The following is a 27147-nucleotide window of genomic DNA, read 5'->3' on the forward strand; positions in this document are numbered from 1 at the left end:
ATTGTCTCCACTTTGCAATTCTTTTATTTTTTTAGCAGAAAGAGATTTTAATGTCATAGTAATTATATTTTAAAAATCCACCATTTCTGAGCAATAAAACAGATCACTGTCAAAAAGGGATGTGCACGTAATAAAAACAGGTTGTGTCCGAAAGCAACCCGGCACACCAGAGTGTCAGATTCTTAACTAACTTTTAGCAAAAAGTAAACATGATCTTGTAGCCAGTTACTAATCTCTCTTTTCCCTTTTTTTAAATATAATTTTTTATTTTTTAATTACAATCTACATGCAATATTATATTAGTTGTGGGTATAAACATAGTGATTAGACATTTATACAACCTAGAAATTTATCACCCTGCTAAATCTCCCACCCATCTGACACCGTACATAGTTATTACAATATTATTATTTTTTTGTTAATCCTCACCCAAGGATATTTTCCATTGATTTTTTTGGGAGAGTGGAAGAGAGAAGGAAAGACAAAGAGAAACACATCGACTGGTTGCCTCCAGCCCCGAACCAGGTCTCAGGCCGGGAAGGAGCCTGCAACCAAGGTACCTGCCCTTGACCAGAATCAAACCCGGGACCCTTCAGTCCGCAGGCCGACGCTCTATGGCTGGGGCCATAGTTATTACAATATTGTTGAGTACATTCCCTATGCGATACTTTACATGCCCATGACTATTTTGTAATTACCAATGTGTACTTCTTAATCCCTTCCCCTTTTTCACCCATCTTCCCAAACCCCCTCCCATCCAACAACTGCCTAACTCTGTATTTAGGAATTTGTTTCCATCTTATTTGCTTATTTTATTTATTTGTTTATTTATTATTTACTTATTTATTTATTCATTTTAATATATTTAAATATATTTTTATTGATTTCAGAGAGGAAGGGAGAGAAACATCAATGAGAAACATCGATCAGTTGCCTCCTATACACACCCCAATCAGGGATCAAACCTGCAATTTAGGTATGTGGCCTGACCAGGAATTGAACCTGCAATCTTTTGGTGTATGGGATAATGCTACAACCAACTGAGCCACCTGGCCAGCACTCTTCTTCTTTTGGCAGCCTTCCTGTGTTTGTTTTTCTATGTATTAGGTAGAGCTGCTAGGTCTCCCAGGCTTGGTAGAGTGGCCTAATGTAGTAGGTGTTTTGTAGCGTCCAGGGGCACAGCCTCCTTCATCACCCAAGCTGAGCACTCAAGATGTGCCCCCCTCCCCCAATGTGGGTTGTGCACACCCCCTAATGTTGTTGAGCACACCCCCTATTGTTGTTGAGTCTTGATTGCTCTTGGCACCTCAAAGGGAGAGATTTACCCCTAGGCCAACTGGCTGAGAGGATTGGCTTCAACCACTATAGAGGATCAATTGTGCAGGGATCCACCCTATGGAACAGGAGCAGGACTTACTTCAGAAGGTCTCTGGTGCCTGCTGAGTCCACCCCTTGAGTGTGTCTCTTTGGGAGAGGTTGGCTGGTGCTTCAATGTGGTCTAAAGATGTCCACTAGGTACACTGCCTCCAGGGCCTCCTGGAAGAAAATGCAGGCCTAGGTCAGCTGATGCCTGTGCCCAAACCAGGGCCACCTGGTATGAGCTACAAAATGATGTGCAGATGGTTGGTACATGTAGTGGGCTTGGAGGTACCCAGAAGAGATCACGCTGTAAACTGAGGCAGGCTGCCAGGATTTGGGACTGCTTAGCAAGAGGTATGAGGTGTCCCAAAGCCAAATGCTTCTTTTTTTTTTTCTTTTTTTCTTTTTCGCTTAAAGTATTACAAAGGGTATTACATAAGTGTCCTTTCCCCCCCCCCCCCCCCGCCCTTGACAAGCCCCTGCCCTCCCTTACCCCCCAGTGTCTTATGTCCATTAGTTATGGTTATATGGGTGCATACAAGTCCTTCGGTTGATCTCTTACTCCCCTCAAGCCAAATGCTTCTTGTTTGAAGTTTGTGAACCTTTGATAGATTTTAGAAAATTCCACAGCATGAGCCAAGATAAGCCCTTTGTATGGAAAAGCCACCAGAAGCTGCTTGAGTGGGGCAGGGTCACAGGGATTAACCAGGGATGGACTAACAGTGTTAGCCAAGTTGATGGAGACTCAGATACAGTGCCTACCTGACCCTGCAGAGGTAGGGGTCAGCAAAGGCTGACCCCAGTGGCTTCTGCCAGCACTTGTCTTGGAGAAGTCTACCCTTCCAGACAACTTTCAAGCCCACCCAAGGCTGTTTCTAGCGGTTTATCCATCTGAATGGCCTGGCTTGACTCTTACTTCAGACTTTCCTAAAATGTATCAAACTAGCAGCATCTGGTCTCAACATGCCCTGTACCTCTTGCTAAGTGACCCTAGACACAGCACTAGCAGCAGCCAGTTTTAGTTTGCAGCATGGCCTTGCCAGGGCACCTCCAAGCTCAGCACAATAAGCAACCATGAGCAAATCACTTTATAGCTCATGCTAGGTGGGCCCAGGTAGAACACAGGTGGCAGCTGACCTTGGCCTGCACCTTCTGGGAAGCCCCAGAGCCAGTGCACCCAGGAGACAGCATCAGAACATGGCGAAGCATCACCACCCAACCGCCTCCACAAACAACACACTCAAGGGGCAGACTCAGCAGGCACCAAAGCCCTGTTAAGTAAGTACTGCTCTGTGGGGTGGACTCCTGCAGAGCTGTTCCTCCATGATGGTCAGATACCAGTGGTCAATGGTTACAGCCATTCCTTGCAGCTGATTGGCCTGGAGGTAATTCCCTCCCATTGACATGTCAAAGCAGTCAAGGCTCAATTACAATAAGAAGGTATACACAGCCCATATGGGGAGCAGGGGGAGTTACACCTTGAGTGCCCAGCTTCAGTGATCAGGGAGGCTGTGCCATTAGACCCTACAGAACACCTACTACATAAGGCCACTCTACCAAGCCCAGGAAACAGCAGCTCTACTTAATTCATAGAAACAAACACAGGAAGGCTGCCAAAACGAGGAGACAAGGAAACATGTCCCAAATGAAAGAACAGAACAAAACTCCAGAAAAATAACTAAACAAAATGAAGACAAGCAATCTACTAGATGTAGAGTTCAAAACACTGGTGATAAAAATACTCAATGAACTTATTGAGAACCTCAACAGCATAAAACAGGACTAATCAGAATTGAAAGATACACTAACTGAAATGAAGAATAATTTATAGGGAATCAACAGTAGAGTAGATGAAGCTGAGAATCAAATCAGTGATCTGGAATATAAAGAAGCCAGGCAATTCAGTTTCTCCCTGTGTGTCCTTGGTACCATTTTTTTTTTTTAATCCTCACCCAAGGATATATTTTTCATTGATTTTTAGAGAGACTGGAAGGGAGAGTGGGGGGTGGGGGGGAGAGGAGAGAGAGAGAGAGAGAGAGAGAGAGAGAAACATTGATGTGAGAGAGGCACATTGATTGGTTGCCTTCAGTATCAAGCCTGCAACTAAGGTGCGTGCCTCTGACCAGGAATCAAAGCCACAACCCTTCAGTCCACATGCTGACAATCTAACCATTGTGCAAAACCAGCCAGGGCCCTTGGCACCTTTTGACTTGCTGCTCAACACAGTACTCAGCATAAGTGAGTCTGAGTAAGTCCATGCATAGGCCATTTAAGAGGAATGTCTGGAACTCCAGCAGCAATCCATCTCACTCAGCCACAATCCCTGCTTGTTTTTACAGCTAGAAGTTATGACAATCTCTCTTCCTGGCACTGGAACCTTGGGCTGGGAGCCTTGTATGGGACTAGGACTCCTTGCTCCACAGAGGGGAACCTCTGCAGCCAAAATATGCCTCTGTATTTTTAACCACCACATATGGGTATGGGACCAGCCCATTCTACCTTCCACCCCTCTTGTAAGTCTCGGCATGGCTTCTTCTGTATATCCTTAGTTTATTGGACTTCTGTTCAGCTATACTTGAGGAGGCTCTCAATGATGGTTGTTCTGTAGTTTAGTTGTAATTTTGAAGTGGTTGTGGGGGTAGGCAAATACAGCTTTTACCTACTCTTCAATCTAGATCAGAAGCTTCCATTAATCTTTTATTTGCCTAAAGATAATGATTATATCACTACAAGCTCTACCATCATTGTTAGAGGTTTTTTTATATGAGAGCATCCTATATAATAAAACCCTAATATGTAAATCGACCGAATGGCGGAACATCCAGTCACTATGATGAGCACTGACCACTAAGGGCAGACGTTCAATGCAGGAGCTGGCCCTGGTGGTCAGTGGGCTCCCACAGGGTGAACACTGCTCAGCCAGAAGCTGGGCTCACAACTGGCAAGTGCAGCAGTGGTGGCGGGAACCTCTCCAGCCTCCACTGCAGGCAGGTGGTAAGAAGCGAGGGGTCCCAGACTGCAAGAGCCCCCAACTGCGAGAGGGATTTCTGACTGCCAGCTTAGATCTGATCCCCGAGGGGTCCCAGACTGTGAGGGATCCCACCAGTGCACGAATCCATGCACCAGGCCTCTAGTAATAATAATAATAAAAAGAAAAGTAAGCCAATCTTCAGGGGTCCACAAATAAAAGGTAACAGGGAGATAGCTTAGCCTAAGAAATAGCACTGGGTAATGCACATCAATAAGAAGCCTTCATTACCCATAACTCCTCACTCTCTTAAATCTCTTACTCCACCTTCTGCATGGCATTATGAGTACTACCATCAGTGACCTGGATTATCAAACAGTGTCAATAGTGAAACATATAATTTGAAATTAAGGCAATTTCTGGAAAATTAACTCCTAATAGTCAATCAAAAGGAAGTCTTTTGTCTCTGCTTGAAGGACATTTTCATAAAATTGAAATGAGGAATAAAAGACAATTAACCATTAGGGAAACACTTTACTTGGCTTCCATGGCTCTCTACTGTCTTTCTCTTTTATTGGATTCTCCTTTTCTTTCCAACTCTTCAGGTGGGACTCCTCCAGGGTTCAGGCCTTCATCCTCTTCTCCTTTTCAGTTCTCTAGCTACACTCACAATAATGGTTTGAAACATTACCTGTATGCTGATGACTCCCAAATTTTGATCTCTAGTCCATACCTCTCTCTCTTGCTGCAGAATCATACATCCCAATTGAGTACTTGAGAACAATCACAACTAAGTGTCTCAACCTTAACATTTCCAGAATTGAAATCATGATTTCACTCTTCAAATTTGCTCCACCAGTAGTCTCTCACATCTTAACTGATGTGACTCCATCCTTCCAGTTGCTCAGTTCAAAAGTCTTGGAGTCACCCTGACTCTTCTCTTTCTTTCATGTCCTTCATTCAATCATCAGGAACTTTCAAACGAATCTGACCACTTCTCACCACCTCCATTAGCACCACCCTGGTTCAAGACACTGTCATTTCTTCCCTCCTTTCACTTTTTCTCCCCTTAAGTCTATTCTCAAAAGGAGAGTCTGAGCAATGCCTTTAAAATCAGAGTCAGGTCATGTTACTCTTTTTCTCAAATCCTCCAAGAGATCTGCATGTCACATAAAATAAAAACCAAAGTAAAAAAAAAAAAACAAAAAAAAAACCTACACAATCTCTCACTCTTAACCCCTTCCTCTTCTTTCCCATTTGACTCCTGGCCTCCATGGTTCTTCCCAAACATGCCAGGCTTGCTACTGACTGTGCGCCTTGCAGCTGTGTGCTTCCTTTGCCTGGACAGCTTTTCTAAGGTTTGCGGCTCTTCCTCCAGATAACGCCACAGTTTACCCCATTATCTCCTTCAAATCTATGCTCCTGACCGGGGATCAACCAAAACCTTCGCACATGGGGACCACGCTCCAAACTGAACTACGTTCGCAGCCAGGGACTATGATTTCCTATTTAAAAGCTGCAACATGCCTTTCTACGCTTCATCTTCTTTATCCTGTTCTATTTTTTTTTCACACCGTGTATTGTTTACTTTATAGCTCACCACATTATATACCTGTAAGCTCATGTTAGATCTCTCTAGTAAAATGTAAATTCTCTACTGAAAAGATTTTGTTTTAATGCTTTGAGGTCTTGAACATAGAAAACGTTCAATAAAGAATTCCACGAATTCATTATTTCACTGTCCATACAGCTTGGCAACCCCATTAACTTTTTTCAAACCTAAATTTCAGCACCTTCTTAAAAGGTTAAATGCTCCGCCGCCGGCATTCTACATTTTTAAGAACTTCCCGCCCCGGAAGTAAAAGCCTAAGAGGGTCGGAGGAGGAAGCCATTTCCGTTTCCGTATGGACGCCAAGGAGCCAACACGATGGAGAAGAGCGGCGGCAGCCGAAAGAAAGGCCTGAAGCGCAAGAGCGCTGCCGAAGAACCTCAGGAGGCTGCAGTCGGTGAGGATGGGGCGACGGAAAGCGGGGGCCAAGCCCCGAAAGCGTCTGCCTTCCCTCCAGGCTTCAGCATTTCCGAGATTAAGAACAAACAGCGGCGACACTTAATGTTCACGCGGTGGAAGCAGCAGCAGCGGAAGGTAGGAGGGGGCGGGGGCGGCAGGGCGCATGAGCAGTGTCCTCGGCGCGCGGGAGAGGGCGGTGCGGGTGGGCGTGTTGCGCTTGCGTGGTCTCCCCTCCCAGGGATCCCAGCCGGAGGGTTGGGCGGGGCTCCCGATCGCCTCGTCCTGCTTTTTGCAGGAGCGGCCCGGTTTCCCTTTTTCACCAGCTCCTGGCTAGGGTTCGTGGCTGAGAATGAAAGCAAGAAACCCTGCTCATCCACTAGTGAAAAGTACCCCCTCCCGACCTGGGAGGCAAAAGGCTCCCTCTCCGCGCGGTCCCGTCCTCCTTCACCTCCGGGTGGTTAATACCTAAAACCTAATCCAGGCAATGCATAAACTCAGAGTGATGCTTCTCTGATTACTGCAGCGACTCTTACTGAAATTAGTACTGTAAAGTTTCTAGTAATTTTATTACTCTTTTGTTTTGATATTTCCTTTTTTTCTTAAATGTTTATTGTTGAAAGTATTGCATATGTCCCCAACCACACACACCGCCTCCGACATTGACCTCTTCTAGCCCGCCCTCCCCTGCCCCTTCCCCTCCCCCCCCACCCCCCTCAGGCTTTAATCATCCTGTTGTCAAACAAGTTCTTTGGTTGATCTTTTCCCACACACACACCCTTCCCTGCCTTCCCTCTAAGATTCCACAGTCTGTTCCATGCTTCTGTGTCTCTGGATCTGTTTTGTTCATCAGTTTATTTTGTTCATTAGATTACACATATGAGTCAGATCATTTAATACTTGTCTTCCTCTGACTGGCTTAGCATCATATTCTCCAGGTCCCTCCATACCAGTGGTTCTCAACCTGTGGGTGCGACCCCTTTGGCGGTCGATCGACCCTTTCACAGGGGTCGCCTAAGACCATCCTGCATATCAGATATTTACATTACGATTCATAACAGTAGCAACATTACAGTTATGAAGTAACAATGAAAATGATTTTATGGTTGGATCACAACATGAGGAACTGTATTTAAAGAGCCAGAAGGTTGAGAACCATTGCTCCATACAGCTTTCCTCATACTGTTCTGTGAGGTAAACAAGTATGGGGAGATGAGCAGATAAAGCCTAAGGTCACAGTGCTCATTTGTGGTTAAATATCCGTTGAAAGCAAGCGTTTGCTTATTCTTGCACATCATAAAAGTTCACACACATAATACTCTTTATATGTGCCTGCCTCCTCTTATTAGATTTTTTGAAGCCCTGGACTGAACCTTAAGTGCTAACGTGCTATTGGAGTACATAGAAGGAGCATTTAAACCATTTTGGTGCGGGGGAAGGGTATTCTAGAAGACTTTTGAGACCTGGTACATTGAGGCTTAATAAACGCTGGGGGGAGATGGAGTGTATTTTCTATTGTCAGTTAAGGATTCTGTTCAGAAATCTCCAAAAGATACACATTCACAGTACAAACAATCTTAACTTGCAAATACTTAATAAGTTTAAAAGCATATTTTGATTATAAAATATATGGATAGCTATTTGTACTTTTTTGGGAAGCAACCTGAAAACAAATCTCCCATTCCCATTTATTTTTAGCTCTTTCCTAGAGAAACAGCCTGCATAGCCTTGTTTTTTATTAGGATGCAACTTGTTAGAAATGCAGAAAAAAAAGTTGGTCAACTTAGATTTTGTTTTTTAAGAAGCAAAATCATTGTTACAAAAATCGTATTGATTGTTCAGTTTACTTGTTTTACAGTAACTTAGGTATGAAAATCTATGTCAACATTTTAATTTTAATAAATTAGGAAGATTAAAGATTACTCAGTGTAAGTATTCTTAGCATTAGTAATTTGTAGTTTCAGTGTGTTTGTGATCTAACTAATGATCTCTCATTTTTTTTTTTAAACCTTTTAGGAAAAGTTGGCAGCTAAGAAAAAACTTAAAAAAGAGAGAGAGGCTCTTGGTGATAAGGTAAAGAAAATTTTTAGCCATCTGTTTTCTTTCTTAAGAAGGAATGCTCCCTGATATTTATGTTGAATGACTTTCTTTTAAAATTTATTTTGAAATATTTCAAGTGTATAAAATAGTATAGCAAACTCCTTTTTACCCTTTACTCAGCTTAAGAAATAATGCATTAGCAAATACTGTTCCAAGTCCCTTGTGTGTTTCTGATTGCTTTTTCGTCCTCAGATAACCACTCACGAAATTGCTGCTTATTGTTCCCATGAACTTCTTTATTACGTTTACTATGTATGTTTGTGTTCCCAAACAAGCACAGTGGTGATGTTTTGAGTGTTTTAAAATTTTAACATAAATGTTATGCATATTTTGACTTGCTTATTTTACTTTATGTGTTTGAGAAGTAGAGACATACACATCTCCTTGACTTTGGGAATGGGGGAAGCTCCCTAAATTAGAGCTGGAGCTCTTGAGATTTGAAGCAAAGGTTCTTTGTCAGACAAATACTCTTCTGTTAAAGGATTGGGTGAATAAGAATGAGAGCTGTCACATGATATGAATCTGTGAAGAGTGAGAAGGGGGGGATGGAAAGAAGATGCTATGCCCGGATGGGTTATAGCAAAGAAGAGAGCAGAGATAATGCATCAAGAAAGCATTTAGCTATTTTTGTGATAAGTGAAATCTTTCTATTGAAAATTTTAAAAAGAACTAAATACTTCCACATTATTGTACAACTAAGTTATTTTCATTTGGTTTCATTTCATTTATAGTTTGTTCTAGGTTATGATTTATACTTGCAAATTTTTAAAAACATACAACTCTTCCCCCTTCCCCTCTCTTAAGATGAGGTACTAAGAAAGGATAAGTGTTTTTGAAGAAGGGAAAAATATAAAGACTAAAATATTTTGTTTTTTCATGCATTCTCTTAATAGTATTAGGTTAAATAACATGAATTTGCCAATATTAGACTTTTCTGACCTGCAAAATTCTATCAAGCAATATTAGTCTCTTTTTAGCTCTCAATAATCAATTAAAGCAAATTAATATGCTGATCACCATTTGAAAATATCACCATTCTGTTTTTTTGTACTGAAAGATGACTTCCTAGAACTGCCTCCTTCAAAAAATGATTTAAAACTTAATATTTGTTTCATAGAATAATAAAAATAAAATCCTAAATGGTCATCAACTCATGCTTCTTCTATCTCTGCTAATGTACATATACTTTGAATTCATTTTAGTTAGTGTATATTACAGTTCTGTATTCCTGATCCATACCATTTTATTTACAGTTTTTGATCTAAGCTGAGTATGCATGATTGCTAATTCTAAAAGTATTCCATTATGTTGTTGGACCTTTGTCCTATCCGCTGTTCATTTCTATTAAAGGACTTGTATGCATGCATATAAGCATAACCATTGGACATAGACACCAAGGGGGTGAGGACAAGAATGGGAGTGGGGGGATAAGGACACATATATAATACCTTAATCATTAAAAAAAATATATGAAACTAAAAAAAAACAATAGTGATACTACATCTTTCTTTGTGTAAATTGCTCCCCCCTTTCATTCCTTACCATAAATCCCCCGTTCTAGAATTACTACTTCAGCAGATAGATTTGTAGCTTTGTTATATATATATTCTGAATAGCTTTTTTGAAAGCTGTTGGGACAAAGCTACATGTATATGTACTTTTGTAATTTTTTTTCCATTTTGTTTAATAACTTTTTTTAGTGGATAGTTATTTTGACCAATATTTTTCTCTCTGCTACTTCTGTTTTTAAGCCATTTCATCCAATGTTGGCAATTCTTTTAGTACATGTGTGTTTCTGCTCAGAGAATTAAAAACCTTTTACTCAGTATTGATGTTAGGATTGATGTAGCAGTGGTTTGAAATGAGGAACAGATTGTGTTTTGAATTGTTTATAAATTTCTGTTATTCCCAACTGTAATGAAAAATTATTTATGTAAAAATGCTTCTACAGCTTAATCTTTTTTCTTTTATTTAGGCTCCACCAAAGCCTATACCCAAGACCATTGACAACCAGCGAGTATATGATGAAACCACAGTAGACCCTAATGATGAAGAGGTAACATTAAAAGTCTTAAATAAATTTGGATGGCCACACTTGATAAATTATTTGTTCATATGTTGACATTTAATTTAAATTACTGTCTGGTGAATTCGTATAATGGACTGATTCAGCTATAATGTTGGCACATTATCTTATTTGCTATCCATTGTTTAATCATTAAATTTCTCAGTAATTGCATAGAAAGAGGCAGTGGTTTATTTTCTAGAAATTTATTATGTTTTATACCTTTTGTCATTTAATCTCTGTATAATACATCTTTTTTATATATCATTTGAAAAGTATTTCTCATACTGTAGAATTTTGTAGCACCTGTTAAACATTTTGAAAATTAAGGATAATATTTGATGGTATTTTTTGTGTCCTTATAAAACCTCTTGGTTTTAAAATAATCTACTTTTCACATTTTTCCTTTAAAAAATTTGCAGTAGTATAGTCAGAGAATCAAGGTCTTTAAAATGTTGTATATATTTTTAAAATTTTGTTATGTTTGCTTTTAAACTGCTTTTTATCATAGTTCTTTACATATCTCCTAATATTCATTCATTTAGTCAGTCTTCCACCAAATGTTTTATTAATTTCCTACTGTGTATTGAGATTTGTTTTAGGGACCTGGGATCAATCAATGCAAATTATTTGTTCATGTCTCATGCCCATTTTTCTGTTGGCTTGAGTTGCAGTTTCATATACAGCGGTCAGGGTAGGTTTCATTGAGATGACTTTTAGCAAAGACTTGAAGGATATAAAGAGATTAGCCATCTTTGGGTCAAAAGTACTTCAGGACGGGGAAACAGCCTGTGCAAAAGCTGTAAAGCAGGAGCATGCTTAGCATGTTTTTTGAAGAAAAGCAAAGAAGCTAGCATGCTGAAATTAAGTGAGCAATGGGGGAGAGTTGTATAAGAGGTCATAAGAAAGTATGGGGAAAGGGAAAGCCAGATCAGTGACTTTGTTAACTTGTTTTTCTGTTCTTAGGTTGCTTATGATGAAGCTACAGACGAATTTGCTTCTTATTTCAACAGACAAACTTCTCCCAAGATTCTCATTACAACATCAGATAGACCTCATGGGGTAATAAATACATTAATTAGTATAGTTCTTAAATTCTTAATTTTCTTTTATTACTTTGACTATTTAAAGGAACTCTGTTCAGAAGAGTTAGAGATTGCCTTAGATGATGCCTGTGAATAAACTCAGTAAAATTTAATATTGGTAATACAGTGTAAGAAATGACTTGATAATTTGCAAGAAATGACTTGTTTTCAAAGCCTGATTCTTCAGGATAGGGTTTTTCAACCTCAACATTGTTAACATTTGGAGATGTATAATTTTTTGTTATGGGGGTTGTCCTGCTCATTATAGATACTTAGTTGCGTCCTTAGCCTCTATCCACTAGATACCACCAGTACCAGCCGTCCTCCACCCCCAGTCATAATCACCAAAAATGTTTCCAGACAGTGCCAAAGGTTCCCTGGTGGAACAGAATCACCCCCAATTGAGAACCACTGCTTTGGGATGATCAGTCTTTGGTAAAGGATGGAACTGTTCAGGTTTCACTCTTGTCCTAGCATTGGTCTCTATTATAACATTGTCTTATAATAATCATTATGCCTTTCCTGATAAATATATATCACATAAGATTTTTATTCTTTTCATTTTTGAGGATTTTTGTTATGTTGTTTTACAGAGAACAGTACGACTCTGTGAACAGCTTTCCACAGTTATACCAAACTCACATGTTTATTACAGAAGAGGACTGGCTCTGAAAAGAATTATTCCACAGTGCATCTCAAGAGATTTCACAGATCTGATCGTTATTAATGAAGATCGTAAAACACCAAGTATCCTTTGTTTTTTAAGGAAGGGCTTCTATTTTCATGGTTGATGTTAGAGATTAGCAGTAACATAAATTTTTGTACAGCAATTAATAAGTTTGAATTTTGTAGTTTGCTTCTGACACAAATAACATTTAGTAGGAATGTTCTAGAACGGATTCAAGCCCTGATTTAATTTGCAAGAAATGACTTGTTACCGCTCTTAACCGCCTTATAAGATTTGATTAATTTTTTCAATGTGCAAATGATACAGAAATACTTTTGACTGTGCATCATGAAGTTGAACCTGTGGTGAATCTTTGAAAAGAATTCAAACATTTACAGATAATCTGCTATGTGGTAGGCACTAGCATCTGTCAGAAACAGATCTTTCAAGAGCTGATGGATTAGATGGGAAGAAAGGCATTTAGTGACTATAACTCAATTTTAAGTGACAAGTGCTATAGTAAGTAACAGTGAGAACTGAGATATAGATCTTAATTTTGACTACGTAAAATGAGGTGGCATTTGAATTGGGCATTATTGGATGAGTAAACTATTGAAGCTATTTGAAATAGCATGAGTAAAAGAAAAAAATGGTCAATATGTTTGGTGTGTAAGAGATTGTATCACTGCCTACCAGTTAGGAAACACCATGAAGAGACAGGTTAGAAAGATAGCTTGGAACCACATTGAGTGTCAGACCAATGTTCTGTTCTGTAGATGAGGCTGATAAGAGTGGCTTCAAATTAGCTGTAGCTGTCAAGAATCAGGGTATCGAGTTTGCTTTTTTCACTTAGCATCTGAGGAACTGGTGCAGATAGTGACACAGCTAAGCCCCATAGCTTGTTACTTGGTTTTATAACCAAGGCCTAAGTCCAGACTTGATTTACAGTCTGTATTAGAAGATGTACTTCAACTGTTGGAGCGGTCATACCAACCAGGCTACTGTTTTAATAATCTAAGTGGGAAATCTCAAAGACATCAACTAAGACAGTAATAGTAAGGGAGAAATGTAGAAGTGAGGAACTTATGTAAACAGTAGGATTTAGTGGGAGAGGAGGAAATTCAAGATAACCATAGCTTCTACTCTGGATGTTGATCCCATTATAAAGCAGACAGTATGTTTTGTAAAACTAATATTATGTACAAATATTTGAAAACAATCAGATTCTCATCTTTTAAGGTTCAGCATTTCAAAGAATCAGGTTGTGCTATAACCACTTGAGGAATATTGTAGAGGTCAGTGATGGCGAACCTATGACGCGTGTCAGGTGACACGCAAACTCATTTTTTTGGTTGATTTTTCTTTGTTAAATGGCATTTAAATATATAAAATAAAATAAATATCAAAAATATAATTTCTGTGTGACATGGCACCAACGTTAAGTTGGGGTTTTTCAAAATGCTGACACGCCAAGCTCAAAAGGTTCGCCATCACTGGTATAGGTAGTAATCTTAATTTGCTGCATCAAGGACTTTTAAAGCCCTTGGGCTGCCAACCCTGCTAGGTAGGTAGGTGTCTTATATTTCATTCATGGCAGACAATTAGTAAATGCCTATTAATAAGTTTAATTTGTGGTACAGTAATCACAAGAATAAGAGCTTATTTCTATCGAGAAGAGAATTTAGGAGTCTCTGGTTTTGTGGGATGATCAATTCAAAGCTGGCAGCATATCCTAAGCTTACAAACATAAAATGTATATACAAATATATAAAAGTGCATTTTTAGGGTTATAAGGCCTCTGACATGGAGGTAAACTTATATTCTATTTACAGTGCTATAGTTACTCTAGAATCCATTCCTGTCTTATCATCCCTGCTAGCGTAGTGGACATTAGTTGCTTCACATACTTTAGTTGAATGCTCCAAACACCCTGTAGAAGGGGTTGATGAGCTATTTATCATATTGTGAAAAGAGAAAAGGTAGGACAATAGGTTAATCCATTTTTCTGAAAAATTTATGTTGATTTATGTCTTGAGATTGAGGCTTGGTAAGAAAATCTCCGTTAACGCAGAGGAATGCATGCACCCACCTATTCACCTCGATACAGATTTTAGGAGCCTTTGAGGATCAATTATTTAAACAATTCAAAATTTAGATTCGAGTTCAATGTTCTTAGCTTTATGAACAGATGGATTAATTCTGAGTCACTTGCCAAATGGACCAACTGCTCATTTTAAAATGAGCAGTGTTCGTCTGCGTAAAGAAATTAAGGTAAGTTTTAGTCATTCCTTGATTGGCATTGGTCCCCTCATAGTTTTTGCTTTTAAGTAGACTGGCTTAGCAGCTGCTTGATTTTAATAATGGCATTTGCTCTCCTAATTAAAGCAATAGTTTTATCTACTGGCAGGTTTCTTGTGAGACTGTCATAATTGAGTTATGGCAGACAGGCAATAACTTTCATTACTGTGAAATGTTACTTTCCTAGAACTTCCTTTTTGGTGCATTCACAGCATATAAAATACTTCTAGATAATCTTCATGGGTGTAGTAAGCCATTTGTGGTTGTCATTGAGATAAATTTCTCATATTTGTCATGGGAATTATAAAACTTAAAATTGCAGTGATACAGTTTTGCTAATAAACTTGTGATTTTTCTAGAGAAGAGGCAAGGACCCCACAGAACACGTACCTGAAATAATTCTGAACAATTTTACAACACGGCTGGGTCATTCTGTTGGACGAATGTTTGCATCTCTCTTTCCCCATAATCCTCAGTTTATTGGAAGGCAGGTTGCCACATTCCACAATCAACGGGATTATATCTTCTTCAGATTTCACAGGTGAGGAAGGTACCTTAACTCCTTGGACTTTTAATCATGAAATACCTGTTCAAGATAAACCTGTTTTCTAATGTATTTTGACAGGTATTATAGATGAGAAATATAGTCTTTTCAACCATCATAAATGTTAAAGAAGTAACAGGTGGGTTAATGCGGACTAATTTCCTCAACTTTTTTCTTTACCTTTGAAGGTACATATTCAAGAGTGAAAAGAAAGTGGGAATTCAGGAACTTGGACCACGTTTTACCTTGAAATTAAGATCTCTTCAGAAAGGAACCTTTGATTCTAAATATGGTGAATATGAATGGGTCCATAAGGTATGTGCTTACTCTAGAAAAACCATTTCGATGATTTTAAGTATGGAATGAGAAGGAAATCGTGTACTTTTTAAGCTTTGGGTTGTTCTACCTCAAGTTATGCTTCTGAATGTCTTCTGTCATGAGCTAAAAGAACCATTCTCTGATGTGGTAATTGGGTCTGGTGATTAATCCTGGTTCATTTGAAGTATCCTAAATATTAATGGTTCTCAAAGTAGGACCAGAAGCATCACCCAGAAACTTTCAAGATGAAAAATTGTTGGGCCATAGATTTACTGAATTAGACCCAGCAACCTATTCATAAGCTTGTGCTACCCTGATTCTGGTGCATGCTTGAGAACTATTTTCTATCTAGTAAGTAGTATTTAAGTGTGATTTTTACTTTAAAATTGTGTATGTTTAACACACATCTATTGGAACTGTAATTTCCAACACCTTTTATATTAAACCTGAAGACTGATACTTCAGTGACAATTTTTAGCATTGTTACCCATTGATTGTGTGCTAACTTTGTTTACTCCCTAATTTTCAGCCCCGGGAAATGGATACAAGTAGAAGAAAATTCCACTTATAAAATACTGAAGGAATAGTACTGGATTTTGCGGAATGGGCCTATCTTGAATTTGTAACAGAAGACTCTTCAAAATGGCATTTACTGATTTCATATACCTTATTTTGTGTCTGGACAAATTACCAAGTGCCATGAATTACCACTCACTGTTTCTGTAGGAAATACAAATAAAAGTATTTTGGTGAGAGTTTAGGTTGCAATTTAGATTTCCTAAAATTTTTTATTTTTAGTAACTGAATAATTTAAGTTGGAATCAAGACTCAATCTTTCCCATATGCACTCTTTTAATCTTTGTTGAAAGTATTACTTGTCCTCTTTTTTCCCTCTTGACCCCTTCTAGGCCGCCACCGCCCCTATACCATCTACACTTTCATGGTACATGTGGGCTAGAGGAAAATACAGTGCTCAGTAGATACAATGTAACCAACCCACTGGTTTTCTACCAGACTCTTGGATGTGGCACAGAGTTTTTAACTGTTTTCTGAATGATTGGACACCACAGGTCTGGGATGTTTTAACATTTCCTTAAGCCTTTCCGAAGGATAAAAATTTTTAAGCAAAATGGTTTACCAAGGACTTAAAGCAAAGTTGCAAATTATTGAAGCCAATCTTTGGTTCCTTTTTTCTTACTACGTTATACATCATTACTCTGTACTGTAGTACTCCATTCAGGAATTGTCTCAAGCTCTGAAGTTTTTCTTATATCTTCTAATGGAATTCTTATATCCAGTCTTTACTATCCTTATTAGGAGATAGGAGATAAAGTAAATAACTTAGGTGTAGTGGTAATAAACCCACAAAGGAGTTTATTAGAAATATTTATTATTAAAACAAAGTTAGCACTGTAAATAACTCATATGAGTAGAAACTAGTATTAGCAACTTTCTCCTGACTCTTAAAAGAAGTATGCAACTTACCTTTGCTTTTCTAGCAGTTCTGCAAATGTATGGCATAAAGTTATATGAGAAGAGTTGGTGAAACAAATGCTAAAAGCAGCCCATAATGACTGGGAAAATTGCCATTTAATTTAGGTGTTCAAAACAAATACATAGTGTATTACCAATAATTAGGCAAAAATACTTTTTATACTAACTATTTTATTTGTATGCTGCTGCCAGTGTATATAAAATAATCATTCTTGTGAAATAGAAATTCATGAAAATTCAGAGAGGTAGATGTTAAGGACTGACAAAAGCAGAAGTTTGTAGAATATGGCACATGTTATAGGGTAAGCCTTTTGTACAGGCTTCAGATTTAGCTCTTTGAATATTCGCCGGTTCAAGAAAAGTGGTTTAGAACACCTGAAATGAGAAGAAAAAAAGTGAGTTAGAGTAAAATGTCAAATAATCAATGGAATAACAATAGCACTGCATTTTGTATTTTTATAGCGTTCATCTGAATGTCAGTTTATAAAGTACTTTCAATTAAACTAAGTCTAGTTTTAAAAACAAAACCAGACACATCACAGGGTTTCTGGAGAAAAACAGGATAGGAAATGACTATGGTGTAAAAGGTACCACCTCTTAATTTTCAAAACCACTCTGAAGTATATATCATTTACAGTTTATAATAAGACTTAAAAATTAACTTGCTAAGATCATTGTTAAAATACACCCTGTCTTAATTTACAATGAACAATAGTATTGGGGAGAGCAGTTTGGTAATATCTACTAAGGTAGAAAGTGCAACCACACTTCACTCTTTACTCAACTAAACCTATATACAAAGAGAAAGATGTACATGGATACTGTTTATAGTGATATTTTAACAGCAAAGAACCGGAAATAGCTTAAACAACTCAACAGGACTAGATAAACTAAAGTTCATACACAATGAAATACTAGACAGCCAATTAAATGACCAAACAATTTACATGGAGATAAACCAACAAATATATGTAGTAAAAATAAAAATATGGGCATACCACATGTTATCTATGTGGAAAAGTATATCATTTTAAAACTAACAAGCTAAACTAATTCAGGATAGATACAAGTTCATCTTTATACTTGAAAATTTGATATATTCCATAACGAAAATGTTCAAGAGGCATAAACAATCAATGGTGGAAAAACAAGTGTTTAACTTAACATTTGAATCAGTGCAAATTACAAAAACAAGATAGGCAGAAAATAGCAAAAAGGCTGGCAAGGGCTCAGCACCAAATTCCAGGTGAAATAACAAAGTTTAATAAAAAGACTAGTGTTAATAAAATTTAAATGTTCTAGAAATGTACCTTAAATAGGTAAAGTATATATAAATATATAGAAGTATAATTCAGTTACAATACAACCATTAAACATCTCACAAATATTTAATGAAATAAAATTCATAAGTGTTTTTAAACAAACTACATACCATAATCCTCATTTTATTTATTTTTTATTAATTGATTTGGGAGAGGAAGGGGGAAGAGAAACACTAATTTGTCCCATTTATTTATACATTCATTTTTGATTCTTATATATGCCCTGGCTAAGGATTGAACCCACAACCTTTGGTGTATTGGGATGATGCTCTAACCCAGAGTTCGCCCATCAGTGGTCAGTGGACCACTGGTGGTCTGAGAGGTCCGAAAGGTTCGCGACCGCTGCTCTAACCAACTGAACTACCTCTGGGCGGGGCTGATCCTCATCTTTAAGAAATAATTTTTTTTTCTCTTAAAAGGAAATATCTAACAATGGTTATTTCTAGGTATACTGACCATGGTACTTTGTATTTTCCTTAGACCAGCTATTGATAAGTTACCTATGCTGCTGTTGTTTTTTGATAAAAACCATATATTTTTAAATGCTATGAGTTTAACGTTTCAACTGTAAATTCTCTGCACTCATGTCACTCACTGTGGGTCTAAGACCACTGGCAGTAGTATAACCCAGAAACTTGTAAGAACACAGATTGTAGGACCTCACTCCAGACCCACTAAAATAGAATTTGCATTTTAACAAAGTGATTTATAGGTATATCAAATCTAAAATTTTTTTACATATTTTTTCCTAGCCAAAAATGTTTCAATCATCATATCCACAAAGCTGTTTTATTATACTGCCAGGATTAATAACCATTATCTTACTTTGAAACCTGTGTTATTATCCCAGCCATATTTAAACACTTATCTGTAGACTCCTCTGAAATGTAGATTATTAACTGCCAGTTAAGAGCCAGGCTACTTAACAGTACTTTATATCAAATGAAAATAAGCCATTTTTTAAGTGAATAGGAACATAAGTTTAAAAAGGATCTTTAATAAACCATAAAAATATGTAATTGCAAAAACTGCCATGAAGAATTAATATTGCCATAAGCAAGGAACTACAGCTTAAGAGGAGTTAGACTGTTGAAAAGACTTACTTCTGTATGAAAAACCTATCGCCCCCCCAGCCCCAGTGTTTCCAAAAATCTTAACCAATCACTGTATTTACTGGAAACATGCTGTACTTATACAGACTTCCTGATACTCCCAAATCTACAAAGCTTAATTAGGGAGGGCACAACTATGTCACATGGTATTTTGGGAAGCAACTTCCTGGACTTTGAGGAGTTAGACTGTTTGTAAAGGGTGTGTGCCATACAGAGTGTTTTGTTTTTTTTTAAAGCACTATTAGTTTAAGGTTGCTCCTCATAGGTCAATACTAGTGAGTACACACCCTGACTAAAGCACTATAGCTTTATAAGAGGTAGCACCCTTGGGTTACACTTAAAATGTAACCACAGCATATTTTGGTCACATCTCCTTTGGACTAATACAATTTTGCACACATTGACATTTGATCTGGAAGGCACAGATTAAAATTTAGAAGTTAGCTTATTCAACTGTCTCATTTTCTCTTGCATTCACAACTACCAATTCTTTTCTATATTGCCCTATAACTGAATTCTGTTAGAGTAAAAGCATCAGAATCAATCCAAATCAATGGGTAGTACTTTAAAAGTCATCCCCATAAACATTCTATAAAGTTTAAGAACTATTTGCTACATACACAAAAATTAGACTAATGTTTAGGGCCCTCAAAATACACCATTAGGGCCAATGCTATAAAAAGTAACAGCTTGTCGCTGTGATTTTCTAGTAGCTCTCCTATATCCTCTTGTATGGTTATTAAATCATCTATTTAACCCTCTTTATGGTAAGATAGAAACAATTAGTCTTCATGACTACTATGGGGTTCCATCAACCCTCACTTTCCTCACAAAACAAGACTGGAAACTTGCAGTGCCAAACAAAAGTGCATAGAAGCAAATAAAAAGACAACTGGTTATTCCAGCTTCATGCAGTTTTATTGTTTTACTGTAAGGAAACTTACCTTCAAAATTCATTTTACTACAAAAAGGAACAAACTTTCTGGGGTCTGAAGGGATTGGTACTTGAAGATACTCCAGTCAACAGGGGGTCATGTTGAGCATTCTGCAGACAGAATTGTTTCAAATCTGCCGCTGCCTGGGAAACCTATTCATGACAAAGTGGGAGGGAATGGGAGGTGATTAAGAATGTTTTCAGAAACAGTTTTCTCAAATCTTTCAAAATACCTGCAATAAACATTTCTCTTAACTCAAAAGATACATACTAATTGGAGATTATCAGTCATGTAATTACAGCAGGGCATGTAATTAAGACTAGTTTGTTTCATTTTGCTTATTAGAAGCATTATCAAATGACTTAGTACAAAGGGTACAATTCTATTTATCTGTAAAGTACAGCACATCTTGCTAGTTTACTAATAAGCAGGTTGCTCAAGTACAACCTTGAGGGGAAGCAGCATCTTGCTTTTTATTAAAAAGCAGTACCCAAAGCAGTACACGTGATAAGAGTTTAAGCAAAAAGCATTAAAATGCTAGCAAACTATTACTTCACCTTGAAAGCAGTATTACTGGAAAAATGCTACCACTGTAAATGAACATGAAGTTCTAAATCTAAACCATTCAATTACACTGTTTTGGTATCATGCATTATCAGCTGTTTAATGTTACAAAACTGGACAGTGACAGCTTTCTGCTCAGTATTAGGTAACTAAAAGCTGATAGCAAACTTCAGTTAATTTTAACAACTTCACTAAGCAGCCTGCCTGTAAGAAACTGTATTTGCCTTAAATGTGATTTTATTGTTGTTGTTAATCCTCACCCGAGGCTATATTTCCATTGATTTTTTTAGAGAAAGTGGAAAGGAGGGGGAGAGATAGAAACATCGATGTGAGAGAGAAATATCAATTGGTTACCTTCCGCATGTGCCCTGTCCAGGCTGGGGATCAAGCCTTCAACAGAGGTACATGCCCCTGACCATAATCAAACCCGGAACCCTTCAGTCCACAGGCCAATGCTCTATCCACTGAGCCAAACTGGCTAGCACCTTAAATGTGATTTAATAATTTTCATGTGTATACAATGCCACCCAAATAGGCCTTAAAGAACTTCTATGGCTTTACACTTTATTTTGTTTATAAGCTGTATCATTTAAACATTATACTAATAAAAGGATAATATACTAATTAGACAAGGTCCACTGGACATCTTCCGAAGATCCAATTTCCAGACAGGGGGCAACCAGGCCAACAGGGAGGCAGTTAGGGGGCGATCAAGCCAGCAAGCAGAGGCAGTCAGGGGCGATCAGGCAGGCAGGCAAGTGGTTAGGGACAATCAGGCAGGCAGGCAGGTGAGTGGTTAGGAGCCAGCAGCCCCGGATTGCGAGAGGGATGTCCAACTGCTAGTTTAGTCGGACATTCCCAGAGGGGTCTTGGATTGGAGAGGGTGTAGTCCGGGCTGAGGGACCCCCCCCCCCCCCCCAACACGTGCATGAATTTCGTGCATCAGGCCGCTAGTTTGTATATAATTTGGTAAGGTGATGCAGGATACAAAAACAATGAACTGAATGGGGTTCAGGTGTAGAATATAAAATATCCTGTCTTGAACTGAGGTTTAGGAAGATGGGAAAAATAATCATTTATTCTCAGTTTTAACTGTCCTCAAGGAGGGTGAGTGCAGTAGCCAGTCCAGCCTTTGAAAAGGAGTAAAGAGCATCACAGATGCTCTCTATACCAAGAAAGCCTGCAGATTATTGCTGTACCTGATAAAAGTACATTAACCTGATAAAACGAACCATCATCCTGAGCTGAATCTAAACTCCACTCTCAGAATCTATGTGTATGTTTGGCTTATACAACAGTCCAGGGTAATGAGTTCCATAGGTTTATTTAGCAACTGTGTAAAGCAGTAGTTTTAAAATGCCTGGTACCAACTACTATGATAAATGGCCACTCTGCTCCCTCCAAAAAAAAAAAGGTAGGTATAGAGCTAAAGTGTTACCATTTTTCACAGTCTTATAACTTGATTTCATTCACATTGACTAGCAGCAAAAATACAGTAAAGTATTTGTTAATTTTCTGCCTAAGGTGTAGTCAGCTCCAACTTAACTCCTTTTCACAAACTTCTCAAGCACCACTATGTGCCAAATATACTTCTAGACATTGAGAATACGTAAAAGCAACCAGGTCCCTGCTGTTATGGAGCTGACAGTTCAGAGAAAAGACAGATAAGGTGCTCTAAAGAAAAAAAGAATGGTGTGTTAGACTGTGATGTACAGGAAGGTGTCTCTGAGGAGGTGACATTTAAACAACTCAACGCCCCCTAATCCAGCCAAATGACCACCAGTGTGGACTGATCAGTGAGAATTCCAAGGAGTGGGGAAAACAGGCAAAAGTTCGAAAAGCCTCACAAGCTACTATGGCGCTGTAATGATCAACATCCAGGAGGCTAAAATCCTATAATCCTGGCATAATTACTAGTGCCCCAAAGGTGTCCTGGGTTGGCATTCAAGTGTATGGTCACCCTACATAGGGGAGAATTTCTCAAGCACTTGTGACAATTTCTATCAACGGTATTCAAACAAAGGTTTAAACAGTAAACTTGTACTAGCTTAAAAATATCACTGGTAAAAAGAAAGCATCTAGCAGTCATGGATAAAAAAGATGCACAAAATGAAATCAAACTGACCACATTGTGCATCTAAAAGCTCATTTAAAGTCTCAAGGTTTGAATGGCACCCTCCTTCTGCCTCGCCCTACCATCAGACAAATTGAGAACTCTAAACCCGAGTCACTTGTGGTGGCTTTAATGTTCCAACCAGAAGCCTCCTAAAGAATTAAGTATAGGATGCAGGCATCATGCTGGGGAGTTATTGAAGGGGCCAGGGTTTTCCTAATAAAGCCCTCGGAGTCCATTAGTCTGAGGACTTCATCTCATTTTCCTTGGAGACTGGGGCTTAAGGACCCGTACTTAACACTGACAACTTGCAACCAGCATTTTTTTTTTCTTTCCTGGGCCACTCCATTGTAAAATAAAGGCACACCTGACTGTCCACAAATACCACTGGATAAGGTTAAGAATCTGGAGATTAGAGAAACGAATTCCAAACAGCGATGGAGTCCACAGCACTTACAGGACAGGGAGGGGAATCCCACACCAACACTAATGGGAATTTCCCTTCCCTCCTGAGGTGAACACAACCAAGTTGGGTTCCTGACATTCTACTGAAGGAAACGGGCAAATGGGAGACCATCTTACTCCACAAGACATTGCGGGGAGCCGTAAAGACTACCCTGATGAATTCAGAATCAAATCATCTTGGAAAATGGCTGCTTCTTTGGACAAAGTGAATGATTCCTATTCTACTCTCGTTTCTTCTTTTAATTACATGGCGCGTTTCACACGTAAGATGATCTGTACCAGAAAGAAGCCAATCCACTTGGAATTTTAAAAAATCTGGAGGAACTTGGAATAGCATTTGAATGTCAGGTTGTCGCACATCAACACATACAAAAGGCTCCCCTCCACCCCCCCGCCACCCGCCCCAAAATAAAATAGCCAAAGACAAGGTCAATGCTAACCAAACGCCAAAATAAGTAAGACCGGTCCACCCTAACCACTTTCCGGAGGTGTGCGGCCTGGAGGTACCCCCAAGGTCAGACCTCCGCGCACTGAGCCCAACAGGCATGAAATGCACGCTTGGTACGAGGTTGGTTACACGGGCACCAGAGGTAACCTTACACGCCGGGGACGTTTCAAAAACGAACATATAGCTCAAGTTCTGCAAGAATGCGTCCTCAAGTTCGGTGGATAAGAGGAGCTGGAGATAAGAACCTTCTGCTACAGGGAGTGGGTTTGGAAAGGTCTGGCACGAAAACAAAAAATACGTCTGTTCTCAATCAACCATCGGATAAAGCCCCGAGGGGCGACGAGAGGCGGAGGAGGCTGGTAGTGGGACGGGAAGGGTGCGGACCGCGCGGAGGAGCAGCCGCGGGCCCTGCCAGCTCGGAGTCACCGCGCGGGGCGGGGGGGGCGGGGGGTGGAGGAAGGGGGGTCCGAATGCGGAACGCCGGAGCTCAGCCCGGCCGCCGGCCCGCTTCGGGAAACCCTAGGGCGGAAGGGCACGCGAACCTGCCCCCCAACCCCAGCGCCGACACACGCCGCCAAGTCTCTGACGTTCGCAGCTCCCGGGTCGCCCACGGCGCCCGGCGCACACCCTCAGTCCGCCCGCCCCGGCCAGCTCGGCGGCGATCCCACCGCCACGTCCGCCTTCCCCTCCCCCTCGCCCGCCCGCTCCCACTCACCTTCACGCGGTTGAGCCCGGCCTCCAGCCGGAGCTGTTGGACCACTTTCTTCATAGCGGTGACGCTGGAAGAACCAGACATGGTGCACGCGAGTGCCGGGCAGATTGGTCGGTAGCGGGTCGCGGGTCCGCGGGGGCCAGTCGGCGGGGAAGCGACGCGAGGGGCGGAGCTCGGAACTTTGTCTGCAAGTTTCCGGTCCTTCGCCCAGCGGCTCCGCCCTCGGCGCGCATGCGCGCCTCCTCCGCGGGCAGTTTCAGCGTCACGCCCTGTGGGACGCGAAAGCAAGGAGGTGGAGACTGAGCGTGAGGGGCGGGGCGGAGCGTGAGGGGCGGGGCGCCGGAGATGGAGCGTGAGGGGCGGGGCGGCGGGGGATGGAGCGTGAGGGGCGGGGCGGTGGGGGGATGGAGCGTGAGGGGCGGGGCGGAGCGTGAGGGGCGGGGCGGCGGAGATGGAGCGTGAGGGGCGGGGCGGCGGTGGGGATGGAGCGTGAGGGGCGGGGCGGCAGCCGTGAGACGCGTGCGCAGACTGGACCAGCCTGCGTCCGGTGCCCAGGAGGCGGCTTTCGGAGAGGTTGGGAAAGCTCTAGTCTTTGGCCCCGGAGACCCAAGAGGCATCTCAAGGAGACCGCGGAGTGGAAGCCGGACGCTTGCGGGAGCTGATCGAAGGCCTGGAGGCGGCGTGACCAGGAGGTTCCAGTTTTCCTGACGAGTTGGCGGCAGAGATTGAGGGGAGGGAAAGGGAGACCCCTGCCGAGGCGTGGTAACTAGAAGCACCCGGGTTCTCACTGTCACCCCATCCCCACAGATGCCTCCAAGTGACCCCAGTGTGTCCTCTGGCGACCTGTCCGCAGCCCGCTTTCCCCCCGTGAGACCTGAGGCCGAGAAGGTGCGGCGGGCGCGGTAACCGCCCGCGGGCAGCCGCCGGCTGGCGGGCCGCAGGGGCGCTGGTTCCCAGGAGGAAACGGGATCTTCTCAAGGTTCCGCTTCTGTTGCCTCTTACCTCTTGGTTTCCTGGAAGAGGTGGTGAAAAAGCCAAGGTGCTGGTTGACTATCTACACCTGTCTCCTCTTGTTATCTATTTCATTTGAGGAGTTAACGCTTATTTTACTTTAAAAAAAAACTTTTTTTGTGTTTCAGGAAAATTTGCTTTTTTTATATTTCAGTAACTTATCGACCTTGATCTTCAAAGGGGTTTTCTAAAGAGATAGTAGGATTAATCAAGCAAAATAGGCTGCTTCACCCATGGGAAAGTATGTGTTATGTCAAAGCATTTAGGGCAAATGTTTCCTGTACTTTTATATTTCTACATATACCTATATAGATATATCTATATCCATATATATATTCTTGTTGATTTCAAAGAGGAAGGGAGAGAGAGAGAAACACCAGTGATGAGAGAGAATCATTGATGGGCTGCCTCCTGCATGCCTCACACTGGGGATGGAGCCCACCACCCCTGCATGGGCCCTCATCCAGAATCCAACCATGACCTCCATTCATAAGTCAAGGCTCAACCACGGAGCCAGGCAATGTTTCCTGTTCTGGTGGAACAGCCCGTTAACGACTCTACTAATGATGATTTCAATGAATATGAATGATTTCATTATGAATGCATCAAATTTTTTGTATAGTGAAAAATCACATACATAATTTGCTCTATGCCAACAAGTCCTAACTCATTTACTGAACAATTTAAATCATTTTACAAAAATGTCCAGTGTACTTAAGCATTGTACTTAATTCATACAATGGATGTCATGGCTAGGATTATAAACAAGGGTTTGAATTCAGGCCTTATCTATCCTTGGTATCCCTGGGCAAGCCACTCAGACTTTGCTGAGATTCTGTTTCCTCATTTCAAAACTTCCCAGAGCTGTTTGTGAGAATGAAATGAAATTATATACATTAAGAATATGACAAGTTATCTCAATATCACTTCTCCCTCTTCCCCAGCAGCATTTTAAATTATTTCACTTTCGGTGGCTTGTTGACTAACTTCATTCATGCTTTACACATTTGGAAGATTAAAAATAAATATCTTTACTCAAAGAATGGAACATGAATGAATGGTTTTATAGATGATACAAAACTAGAAATCTGCTTCTCTGCCTCCCAACCCATTTAAGAATTTTGTGTGAGATTCCACTATATTAGTATATTTAAATGTAGCCCATTTCAGGTTTCCAATTTTAGCATTTATTTATTTCCAAAGTTCACTGAGCATCTCTTTGTATACTCTCTAAATCAGACAGGAAATAAAAATCACCAGAATCCTTATTTCTAGGTACTACACAGAGTATCAGAAATTCTTAAGCTTCACTGAAGATTCCACTAAACAACTACTAGAACTGATAAATGAATTCAGTGAAATATAAAACACAAAATAAATATCCAGAAATCATCTGCATTTTTATACACCAATAATGAACTATTACAAGGGGAAACTTAAGAAAACAATCCCATTTACAATTGCATTAAAAAAAATACCTAGGAATAAATTTAACCAAGGATGTAAAAGATCTGTACTCAGAAAATTATAAAGCACTGACGAAAGAGGTTGAAGAAGATACA

The 27147-nt window shown here is 40.1% G+C and overlaps 2 protein-coding genes across 2 annotated transcripts; one reads left to right on the forward strand and one right to left on the reverse strand.

Moving 5' to 3' along the window:
- The first annotated feature begins 6230 nt into the window (after positions 1-6230).
- Positions 6231-16181, forward strand: RPF1 (ribosome production factor 1 homolog). Its single transcript, XM_070405475.1, has 9 exons — positions 6231-6470; positions 8349-8405; positions 10408-10488; positions 11464-11559; positions 12176-12329; positions 14438-14520; positions 14907-15088; positions 15280-15406; positions 15939-16181. The coding sequence occupies exons 1-9, from the start codon at positions 6255-6257 to the stop codon at positions 15978-15980; spliced, it is 1038 nt and encodes a 345-aa protein (XP_070261576.1). The 5' UTR covers positions 6231-6254; the 3' UTR covers positions 15981-16181.
- A 799-nt stretch (positions 16182-16980) lies between these two features.
- Positions 16981-24802, reverse strand: GNG5 (G protein subunit gamma 5). The gene is made up of 3 exons (XM_070405476.1): positions 24578-24802; positions 20282-20424; positions 16981-17278 (listed from the first exon to the last, which is right to left on the reverse strand). Exons 1-2 carry the CDS (start codon positions 24656-24658, stop codon positions 20299-20301), a joined length of 207 nt encoding a protein of 68 aa, XP_070261577.1. The 5' UTR covers positions 24659-24802; the 3' UTR covers positions 16981-17278; positions 20282-20298.
- Positions 24803-27147: the final 2345 nt, after the last annotated feature.

The sequence above is a fragment of the Myotis yumanensis genome, unplaced genomic scaffold (genome assembly GCF_028538775.1).
Source record: "Myotis yumanensis isolate MYYU_CA2020_CCGP unplaced genomic scaffold, mMyoYum1.0.hap1 SCAF_2, whole genome shotgun sequence".
Taxonomy (NCBI): Eukaryota; Metazoa; Chordata; class Mammalia; order Chiroptera; family Vespertilionidae; genus Myotis; species Myotis yumanensis.

What these genes read in the sequence shown, in the direction of transcription:
- GNG5 (XM_070405476.1), bottom strand. Translation starts at nt 24,658, where the DNA reads ATGTCTGGTTCTTCCAGCGTCACCGCTATGAAGAAAGTGGTCCAACAG. An exon ending in CCGGGCTCAACCGCGTGAAG is followed by an intron (nt 20,425 to 24,577) that starts GTGAGTGGGAGC and finishes TGTCATGAATAG; the next exon opens with GTTTCCCAGGCAGCGGCAGA.
- RPF1 (XM_070405475.1), top strand. Translation starts at nt 6,255, where the DNA reads ATGGAGAAGAGCGGCGGCAGCCGAAAGAAAGGCCTGAAGCGCAAGAGC. An exon ending in GGAAGCAGCAGCAGCGGAAG is followed by an intron (nt 6,471 to 8,348) that starts GTAGGAGGGGGC and finishes TAAACCTTTTAG; the next exon opens with GAAAAGTTGGCAGCTAAGAA. An exon ending in GAGAGGCTCTTGGTGATAAG is followed by an intron (nt 8,406 to 10,407) that starts GTAAAGAAAATT and finishes TCTTTTATTTAG; the next exon opens with GCTCCACCAAAGCCTATACC.